Consider the following 11,357-nt stretch of genomic DNA (forward strand, 5'->3'; position numbering starts at 1 on the left):
AAAGTTTGCTGTTCACTGTTGCATAAAAGGAAAGATTAGAGCTGGGCAGTGGAGCTGTTTTGTTGCCGTGTTCCTGTTTGTGTGTGTGGGTGTTTTGGAATGTGTGTGTTTCTCCATTATTCAGCAGGAAGTCCTCTGTGTGTGCAGCCGTGCAGAGAGGACCGAGGCAATGATGTCATCGCCAGTCATGAGAGCATCGCTGGTAATTAAACAACTCAGCTGCAGGAAATGTGTTTGTGTGTGTGTGTGTGTGTGTGTGTGTGTGTGTGTGTGTGTGTGTGTGTGTGTGATGTACTTTTGGGGGCACAATTCTCTAGAAGCAGCCAATTATGAATAATTCCCTTTAATTGAAATAGAAATAACTCTGAAATAGAAAAATGATCCATAAAAAGAGTAAATAGTGTGCTATTCAATTTTAATAGCAAAAGTTGAATTTAAGATTTTAGTATTATGTATGTAGCATACATATACTGTTGTAGCCTATATATAATGAATGTAGCCTAAGATATACTGCTGGGAAAAGTTAAAGTAATGTGTTACAATATTGTGTTACTCCCTAAAAAAAGAACTAATTGCATACTTTTAATGGAAAGTAATGCATTACATGTTTTTTTGTTTTGGTTGGTTTTTACGTTACTTTTCTAGCCTCGTCTGGGCTTGCTTTTTTTAATTAATAACAAACAAACAAAAAAAGTTCTAATTTTGGCAAATGTAAAGGCCCTTTTACACCAAAAGTGAAATGAATAAGCCTCAGGCTTAGGGAAAAATGTAAGTTACCGTCTGTACAGTAGAGGGCGCAGCTCAAACAAACCTTTTAGCTGTGCTACCATTCTGGATTGCAGAAGAATGTCCAGTAGCACCTCAATGCAGTACACTAGATCCAGGGGGCGGAGTTGGATCCAGATATAAGGGGTGGAGATTGGTAGGTTTAGGGGTGGGTTTAGGGATCAGGGGGTGGAGATGGGTAGGTTTAGGTATATGTAAGGTGGGAGGAGTTGGATCTGGATCCAACTCCTCCCCCTGGATTTCATGTTCTGCAGTGAGGACCATCTCAGAATGTCAGCAATCAATTTTTTTTTTTTTTTTAAATAAATTAAATAACACAATGTTTAACTTAAGTCATTTTTGCTTATTGGTATGGTTGAACTGTATCATTGAATATAATCAGCAAAGACATTGGTTAATAAAGTGAGATTAAATACATAAAGTAGGCTATATTTGTATTATTTAATTATTGCAGGTTTGCGTATTGAGTTTCATTTTGAGGAATACTGAATCTCTTTTTCTGCATGTGAAATGAGCAAATGCATGTTCACATTTAGTCTACAACTACAATAACCATCATGTTCACACAGCGCACACACCTCTGAACTTACTCCTGATTTCTCTCAACATGGGGACAAGAGAGCTGTCAGTCAATAAATGGGAAAACAAAATAACTTGAGTAATTTATTTGAAAAAGTAACTCCGGTATTTTGTTGTCAATTTAAAAGTAATTCATCACTTGTTACTTGAAAAAAGTAATCTGATTACTTACCTCACGTTACTTGTAATGCTTACCTCAATACTGCACATGAAAAAGTGGAAAATAAAAAGATTTTCATAGTTTTCCCCCAATATTCAGAAGGATATTCGGTTAAAATCAATGACGTTTTGGCTGTGTGAGGTTTCCATATTCAGCTTCAACGTCAAAGTGTTAATCTAGTAAAGTTGGAAATATCCTTTCATAGAATATGCATCTTAAATTAGGCTATATTTCCGTACCCATTCAGTGTAATCTTCAAATAGGCCTACTTAAAGGGATAGTTCACTGTGAAATTAAATTTTGGTATGTTTTAGCTTACCTCAAGGGCATCCAAGATGTAGGTGTCTTTTTTTCCGCAGTAGTTTCAATTTTGATATTTTTAGGTCAAACCGTTCTTGTCTGTCAGTAAAGAGGTAAAAACTAGTTTTCTAGTAATAACTCGTTTTCTCACACAAATCGCTCGTTTCGTGTCTTAGGCCATCAATGTGTAGCCTACTTACGATGGGGAATTGTTTAATTTGGACTTCTCTGTGCATGCTCTTTGAGGTGGTGACCACAGACCTGCATTATAGGCTATGACTGACAGACAAGAACGGTTTGACCTAAAAATATCAAAATCGAAACTACTGCGGAAACAAAGACACCTACATCTTGGATGCCCTTGAGGTAAGCTAAAACATACCAAAATTTAATTTCAAAGTGAACTATCCCTTTAATCTGCTTTTAAATCATACGAGTTTAGATCATCGCGAGGGCGAGCCTAAATTATGACAGAATTTTCATTTTTGAGTTAACTAGTCTGTCTCTTTAGTTTGTTTTCTCGTGTATTTCTTCACATAAACCTACATCTTCTTATCAGTAGCCTATGTGATAAACTAGCCTGATTTACTCTCACTCTGGTCAACAATGAAGTTTACAGGGAACTGTCTTTCTTCCTCGTTCTCATTTACTGGGATTTTATATTTACAGTAGGCAAAATTTGTTAAACCTTCACTTAATAATAAGGTAAATAAGATTATAATATATTTTTTTAAAGATCCGATTCGCTCATTTACTGTCATTTATTATGAGCACCTTGTATCTATCTGTTAGTTTCTCTCATACTGTCACATGAGAAAGAAAGGAAGAAATGCCTCATAAACACCGCAGGCCTGATAGAAGATTGAATTAACAACTGAGTTTATTAATAGATCTGTTGTTATTGTTGATTATCTGACGATGAGAGGCTGCAATCGCTGGTTTGGGACAATTTTAAATCAAAATGTTTTATTTTATAGAGTAGGGCGACACCATGTGGTCTTCTGTTTGATTATTATTTCTTTTTCTTTAGGCCTGTGAGTAAAGTTCGTCACGCAAGAGAAGAACTATGCGTGTAATTAAGCATTCACTTGCCAGATTATCGTTCTAGGTTTGTTTGTTTTAACCCAGAGAGAAGTTGTTCTGCATTCCAGTGCTTCCTCTTAGATGATCATAGCCAATCATCAATGTTATTTCCCAGAGCTGAAGCATGTAGAGTATGGGGAATATTTCACCTAAGCCTTTAATCAACTTTCTGTCATCTCGTTCATGCCCTCGTTCTCTGTCCAGTCACAGCACATTATTAAAATAAATTCCTCTCCTTTATTCAATCACAGCATAAATTCCTGCACTTTTAATATGCGCTGGTGAAAAAAAAAATTCTAAGTATACTTGCAGCCAGACAAATTCAGTATACTTCAAGTGTGTTAATGATTAGTTAACTTGAAGTGTGCTATTTTGGAACAACTCATTTTGTACTAAGTATATTTTAATTTTAGTTGTAATTAAACTGTAGTAAAGCATAAGTTTTAAGTGTATTTAGTGTACTAAATTGGAACAACTTCAAGTATACTTTAAGTAGGCCTATATGCCTGTGCAGGGACTAATTACATGCTTGATTAGTGATATTAAAGTGTGCTTTATTTGTGTTACATTACAAATTTATTACGAGTGTCTTCGAAACAAGCAATATACCATAAGTGTATTATATTTGAGTAAAAAGTATTTGCTCAGTAATACCTTTGGCTTATTCAAATACTACAAATTGCACACTTTGTCTTCAATAACAAATGTACATTGATAAACAAAGCTATACTTTGTACAATAAACTAGTGTATACTATAATGTATTTTGAAAGTATACTTTCAATGCATTGTTACAATGATTATTTTCAGCACACAGTAAAACATATCCCTTAATATATATTTTCAAGTAAAGTGCAAATAATACACTTTTTAAAAAATAAACAGAATTTTCTCTTCAAGCATATTTTTCTAAAATATATTTTTGAAAAAAATATACTAAAGTACAATTATTTTAAAGTGTGTTAAAAGTTGTATTGTTAAAATAGCTAAAAGCATGATGCTAATAAACTTATTTAATATTTGCAATGTACTATTGACAAAGGGAATATATTTCAAATACAATAAAGTATACTTTTTTCACTAGGGTGCACTTTGTCTGTGTCATATGTAAACTATTCAAATTCAAGTTATGGTGTCTTACATCTTCTAATGTGCATTTATTTTACTGCTATTGTCCTAAAACTCATATATGTATCTAGTTAAAATGATTAAATTTTTGTTATTATTTTTTGTACAGTTTAATTGTTTAAGTTTAGCTAGAAGATCCGCAATTTATTATGCTGCTGTTGTTCTGAAACTCATATATGTATCTAGTTAAAATTATAAAAATTATTATTATTCATTTTTGTACAATTTTATTAAGTTTGAGCGACAAGAACCGCAATTAAATACAAAACACAAGTTTTCAATTTACTTAAAAAAATAATTTTAATGCATTGAATTAAACAAGCAAGCAAATAGTATAAAATAACATGCATATACAAATATGCAGAGTACATATGCAGATTTCTTAAAGAAAAATAGATCCTCCTCAATGAAGAATTATTCTTGTAGTAACATCCGTTTAGCTTCAGATGTGGTCAAATTAGACTCTTGAATGTTTTTTGTTGATTGCTTGCACTTTTTCCCTAAAATCAGAAAATAAATTACAGAATTATTAGCTTCAACTCAATGTTGTTCAATTAGTTTGTGTTCATTTGTTCTTATGTATCCACAGCAATCACAACTCTGCAAGTTTACCTCAGTTTACGGATGATTTCCATCACCCAGCCTTTGGAGGGGTCTGTGCAAATGTTCTTGCCTCCGTTTGTGTGGAATCTGTGGGGTGAGGAAGCATCTTTTAGTTTCCTTTTTTCCTTAGGAATCAGTCATTTAATGAATAATCCGAATAGTATGCATCTTATAGGCTACTTACATTACAGCATCAATGTGGCAGTGTCTTGTGATGGTCTGAATGGAATATCCTTTGATATATGTCATTTTTATCATTCCTTTGGTGTACTTTCTGCAACACGCTGTAAACACACCAATACGAGCATGTTAACACCTACTGAGTTTTTAAATAATAATAATTACAAAAACATTTTTACATTTATAAATGGATTTTTAAACACGTCATTGTCCCTAAAAAACAAAACGCTTATTCCAGTAAAGGAGTAAAAATTAAAAAATGTATCTATGACTGTGCAAATAGCTTGATTATGAATCCACTAATGGAAAAAAGGAAAGAAAGATGTACTTACACAAAGGTGAGGCATCTGTATAGAGTACACTGAGAGCCACAACCATCAGCACAAGCACGCTAGCTGAAACCCGAGTCATCGTCTCTGTTTCTGTGTGTGTGTGTTTGTGTGAGATCCTCAAAGCAAGTGTCAGATGTGAAATGGGGCAAGAGAGTGTGCTGCCTTTATAGGTCGGACATGGAAACTACCGACAGGGTTTTCCGGGCCTACGTATACAGATGTACATGTGTACAGAAAATAATACAAAAATGTAACCACAATGAGAGCTTATCTGGCCTGTCAGTCAAACAAGTGCAACAAGGAAGAACACAGAGGAAAAAATGGCCTGTGGGAAATAACAGAGGTGTTTTTAGTTTACTTCCTGAAAGAGAGAGTGAGCCACCAACATATTTGAATGGTTTCCTCCTGGTAAATTAATAATGTTGGAAACTCCGAGATGCCTTTAGTTAAAAAATGACCTAAAAAAAAGGTCACTGGAACAAAGGCAAAAATCCAGGACCAGATATCTGCCTAAAATAAACCTGAATGTCTACTTTTGTCTAGGGTGTTGTAGCATAAATAGATTTATGTAATAGTAAATGAATGAAAACACTGTATAATTAGACCTAAAGTGTGTGTGGCATTTATCGCTTTGGCCGTATGCAAAATGACTTCTTAAATCTTAACAATGACTTTTATCAACAATTCATTGAATATATTTTTTCTTTCTTTTGTATTGTGGTAAAAAAAATCCACAAGGTCTTTTATTCAAGTCAAACATATTATGTAATATTACTGAATCAACCAATAATAAATTTTTTTTTTTTTTTTTTGCATTTACATGTCACAGGAATTCGCATGTCACAGCAGCAACAATACTATAAATGAAATATATATTTAAAAAAAAAAAAACATTTAAACCAATCAAACACTATGGTACAGCAAATCACTTTAATTAAACAGAGGAACGGAAAGACTTACTATATCTCACTTTTGAGCAACGAGCTACACATATCCCACACGGTTTCATAGAGATTATGAAATAATGGAAGACAGCTTCCTTACCGTCCTTTCTTGCCCAATTTCATCTACAGAAGGCAGTGGGCACCCCAGTTCTGAACTAGCCCTCCTAATCAGTTTGTGAAGTCTTATTTTCCCCCATACCCTCTCAGAAATCCAACCCCCCAAACACACTACACCGCTTTAAAAAGAACAGATGATACCACAGTCTCATAAGAAGTCTTTAAAAGTCTGACACACACCAAACAATCTCAGTCGACTCAGCAAAGCATATGGCTCTGACCCTCTTTATATAAGTAAATCATGTGATCACAACAGCTTATTGTTTAAGTAGATACCACATTTTTTTTAGAATCCACAATTTCAATATCCAGCCCTTGAATATTTACAGTGACAATTTGATGTGTTTTCTTTTGGAAATCTATCACGATTTTGTCATTTTTAAGGGATAGTTCAACCAAAAATTTTAAAAAGTCATCATTTACATCATCATTCTTTCGTCTGCTGAACACTAAAGACATTTTGAAGAATGTCGGTAACCAAACAGCTGATGCACCCCATTGACTTCCATAGTATCCCCCCATAGTATTTCTTAATCTGCTCTCTATATTCATCAGTCCGATGAATATAAAGTAAATATGTATTCATATATTTGTGGTAACTTGATATAAAAAAACACATAAGAGAGAGGAATGCAGGAGGGTCGGTTTACTAATAACTGAGCTTGTTTTACAGGATTACACCAGCATGACCTGACTATCTAACGGGACAGAACATTCTACAGCAACGGGTAATTCCCACACAACACAAGCATATACACCCCTTGTGATAACAACTGGAACGGGTAGAATCGCACTCAGTCTACTACAATATTATACACAAATACATTCACTTATACCTAAACAATTATGGGTTAAATCAAGTTAAATAGCATGTTAGCACTTTTTACAGTGCATGGCACTTTAAATTTGACTAACAGTAACCTTGCAAAAGTGGTAGGTAGTTATTTATTTTTAGAAAGGCTTAGGACTATTCTTTGTACTGATGACCACACATTACGATAGGTCGTGCCCCTATAGGTCGTGCATTTTAAAGTGCTAAAAAAAATAAAGAATCCTTTGTGTGGTTATTGAATTGTTCTTGCCCCGATGAGAGTTAATGAAATTCATAGTAATATTTAGAAATGAAGCTGGTATTTATACACTCTTAGAAGAAAAGGTTGTATAGAAGAAGGTTCTGTCAGGTGCTTCATATATACAACCTTGCTCATCATGGATTTAGTTTTAAATAAATAATTTTGTTTTAATTATAATTTTTTATTTGTATTTAGTTTTATGAATTAACAGCTTGTAAACTTCATCACTAGAAAAAAATTTGAAATAGGCATTGAACATTAAAGTACACCTATTATACAATAATTTGAGACATTTCTACTTATATAGAACCTTTTTGGCATAAAGGGTTCTTTAAAATTGAGTCAAGAAACCTATTGCTTCATATTACGAGTGAAGCCCGTACACCCCACACACCCCCACACCCCCACACACACTTTTTCACTAAAAAACAAATAAAATTACACTTAATTTTAACCTTTATTCGCCTTATCCAGTCCTATGCAACGTTTGCTGGTAACTAGAAATCCACTGTCCAATTTCTAAAGTTATCAAGACTCTAAAGTTTCATTAAGTTAGGACTATTGCAACTTGTTTAGTTTTTTCATCAATTAATGCAGAATTTTGAGTTTAAATTACTTACAATATTAAGTTAATGTAATCATCAACTTTATTATGTCAACAGAAATAATGTTTGCCATTTAAAAGTTTTAATTAAGTCGATAAATTCGAATTTTTAACTTGGCTGCCATGCATTTATGTAACTTGTGTTACATAAATGTGTAATTTTTTTTTTTTTTTACTATTTAAAGTGTTATTGACCAACATTTGTATTTGTTCTCCAAGACGCAGCAGCACATGGAATATTTTACATACTGTCAAACCGCTTGGAAACGCCAGTTCAGATGGAGCGATAATGATTGGCTAAAGAGTGTCACGGTCCCTTTGACCTGGGACTTTTGAAACAAAGAACCTTTTAGCAGCTGGGAATATCCACCAGGACAGAGACTCAAACCTTAACCTTTTGGTTATAGAGTGAAGGCATTATGGAATTATGATTGTATTGTGTTTTATGATTATATAACGGTATAAAACCACACACATGCACACATATGGATCGTTCTGAACTGCGTACATTCAACGGCGTCCTCATTTCCACATGCTAAACGTGTGGTTTCTTATGCGGGTGTAGCTGACTTTCATGTTTTTTCTAGGTCATAATGTTTTATGTAACTCATGTCCTAAAATCAGAAAGTGAAATAGGTCATAAGAGTGAGAACAAAGCCTTACAGTGCTCTTTTAGCAATGAATCACTTCCCTTCAAACCCACAGCCGTCTTGTTGCACGACTTTAAACAACAATTTTAATGTCACTTAAAAGCATTGCTCCCAGTAGTGGTTTTACTAAAACATTCTTAGATTCTTTTATTTACACCTCCAGGTTTAGAGAAGCGTCATGCTGCTTGACATTTCGACTTTAATTTCTATGAAAGACACTTATGATGTTATAAAACGGGAGAAAAATTAGTTAGATCATTGGATCCTACTGTTTCTTCTCATCAATCGCTGTGAACTGATCTAAAGCTGCGATAAGAGAATGTGATGAGTGTTAGATTTCCTGGACTCAATGTTAGTCTAAATGTTAGACTAGATGTTTAAATTACATATGTTATTTATATTGTTTTGGCTCACACACTATATTAAGTGTCTTTAAATGCTATTATATGTAAGATTTAAATTAATCAATTGATCCAATGCACTTATTGTGTAGGTATGTTTTTACATTGTGCTTATATTTTTATAAGCAATTATAATAAATTACATCTGTAATATGTTTTAATACATCAATAATTGCATTGATATTTGAGTTTTTATTTTAGTTTTATTATAGTTTTATTAATATTTTGAAATGGCTTTTATGTTAATATTTTTAGTTCTCATGTTAATTTTAGTTTAAATTTGAGTACTTTTGTTCATTTCTTTTGTAATTTTTTGTTGGTTTTGATTTTTAAATATTGCCATTTAGGTTTAATTTATTTTTATTTCAGTTTCAGTTTTAGGTTTTTTTATGTATTTCCAGCTAATAATTTTAGTGCTTCAACTTAAACTTTATTCAGTTTATTGCTAAGGCAACATATATATATATATTCTGGTTTAATCAGGTGGGTTTAGTTTTGGTTAAAGATAATAACCCTGCAATACACCAACCCCTTAACCCACCCTTAAACCACACCATGAAACCTGGCCCTAACCTTACCCTTATCTCACCTCAATAGCATCAAACATTTTTTTGCACCGAATTTTTTTTTTTTTTTTTTTTTTTTTTAATGCAAGTACATATTTTAGTAGTTAAAGACACCTAATATAAAGCATGACCTCATTTGAACTTGAAAGTCTCATTTGATCTTGGAAATTTTAACTCGAGTAACTCAGCTGCCATCAAAGAATGACTGTTTCCTTCCTCAAAAAGTTTCAATTGAAATAGAGAATAATTCATGAAAAACTGAGCTAATGATTCTTTGGTGTGTTCCCCGTTTAATGTTTAATGAACATTTGCATGACTTTGTGTAGAATATATTGGGAAGGAATTTAATGTGTCCCCATTACAGTGTAATTAGACATTTAAATACTGAGTAATAGTAATTATATACGGTTACACTTTATTTTAAGGTGTAATTGTTACAGTGTAATTATACATTTAAGTACTGAGTAATTTTAAGCAACTACATGTACTTACTATACACTCTCAGAAAAAAGGTACAAACTGTGGCGGTACCTTTTCAAAAGGTACACCTTTGTACCTAAAGAGTGCATATTAGTCCCTCAAAGGTACATATTGGTACCAAAAGTGTACATATTAGTACCTAAATGGTACATATTAGAACCCTTTTGAAGGGTACCGTCCCAGAGACAGCTTTTGTACCTTTTTTTCTGAGATATAATAAGTACACGTAGTTGCTTAAAATTACTCAGTACTTAAATGTATAACTACACTGTAACAATTGCACCTTAAAATTAATGTTTATGGTAGGATTAGGATTTGGTTGAGGGTTAGTTGCATGTAATTATGCATAATTTACTTTTATTACTATGGTAACATGTAACATATGTAACAAGGACACTGTAAAATAAAGTGTTACCTTATGTACTTACTATAGGGTTCGATTCAATAAGGGTTGGTTTAGGGTAAGTTGCATGTAATTATGCCTAATTTATAGTTATTAGTATAGATGGTAAATAAAAAATGTAACATGTATAACAAGGACACGTTAAATAAAGTGTTAACATATTTGTTTATTTTATTAGTATATATAAAAATATATATCATTACAAATAAAAACAGTATATTTTTAAAGTACTGTCTTTCTGCAGGCCAAGTATAAAATATTTAAAATAATCAGAATTGAATTAAAAAATGACTCCTTTTTTCCCACATTGCTCTAATTTCCACTGAACGTATGTATTTAGTTTTTTGCACAGTTTAAATTTGGTTACTTTTTTTGCGCTAAATAAACATTTATATACATCATGAGCTGTACATTTGTTACATTTTTGTACTGTATAGTTACGTTTTATCATTGGTCTTTGATCTTTTTGATGTTTACATTTTTTTTTTCTGAGGGAAAAGGTCCGTCTACATGTTTACCTAGGTACAGTTTTTTTAACTAATCTAACTTTTTAAATTTCCAGTTATTTAAAGAATTATAATAAAGAAAGTCTATTCTTAAAATAGTATTTCAAATGTTCAATATTAAAATGAGGCAACTGCCTTTTTTAAATATTTGTAGCAGTCTGAGTGATGATGATTATACTTCAATATACATTCAATTCATTACAGCTCTGATCATGTTTAGTGTCTAAATTGGCATTTCGTTGATGACACAATGATTACTTTAAAAAAGAAAGAAAGAAAAAAAGGACAGTGATTATGTCACGAATTGATATATTTAGAGGGATGGAACATCCCACTTTATGGCATATGAATTTAGCCGACCTACTAATATTTAACACCGTGATTTTCCCCTGTCTTCCACCCCCTATGATGTGGTCTTCAAATTCCCCTCATGAACAGCTATATAATGTTGATTTTGGGGGTG

The 11,357-nt window shown here is 32.6% G+C and overlaps 1 protein-coding gene across 1 annotated transcript; it reads right to left on the reverse strand.

Moving 5' to 3' along the window:
- Positions 1–4,313: 4,313 nt before the first annotated feature.
- ccl20a.3 (chemokine (C-C motif) ligand 20a, duplicate 3) lies at positions 4,314–5,403 on the reverse strand. The gene is made up of 4 exons (XM_084412606.1): positions 5,151–5,403; positions 4,823–4,922; positions 4,648–4,725; positions 4,314–4,535 (listed from the first exon to the last, which is right to left on the reverse strand). Exons 1-4 carry the CDS (start codon positions 5,227–5,229, stop codon positions 4,493–4,495), a joined length of 300 nt encoding a protein of 99 aa, XP_084268732.1. The 5' UTR covers positions 5,230–5,403; the 3' UTR covers positions 4,314–4,492.
- Positions 5,404–11,357: the final 5,954 nt, after the last annotated feature.

This window comes from Rutilus rutilus, assembly GCF_951802725.1.
Source record: "Rutilus rutilus genome assembly, chromosome: 6".
Taxonomy (NCBI): domain Eukaryota; kingdom Metazoa; phylum Chordata; class Actinopteri; order Cypriniformes; family Leuciscidae; genus Rutilus; species Rutilus rutilus.

What these genes read in the sequence shown, in the direction of transcription:
- ccl20a.3 (XM_084412606.1), bottom strand. Translation starts at nt 5,229, where the DNA reads ATGACTCGGGTTTCAGCTAGCGTGCTTGTGCTGATGGTTGTGGCTCTC. An exon ending in TGCCACATTGATGCTGTAAT is followed by an intron (nt 4,726 to 4,822) that starts GTAAGTAGCCTA and finishes CTCACCCCACAG; the next exon opens with ATTCCACACAAACGGAGGCA. An exon ending in GAAATCATCCGTAAACTGAG is followed by an intron (nt 4,536 to 4,647) that starts GTAAACTTGCAG and finishes TTCTGATTTTAG; the next exon opens with GGAAAAAGTGCAAGCAATCA.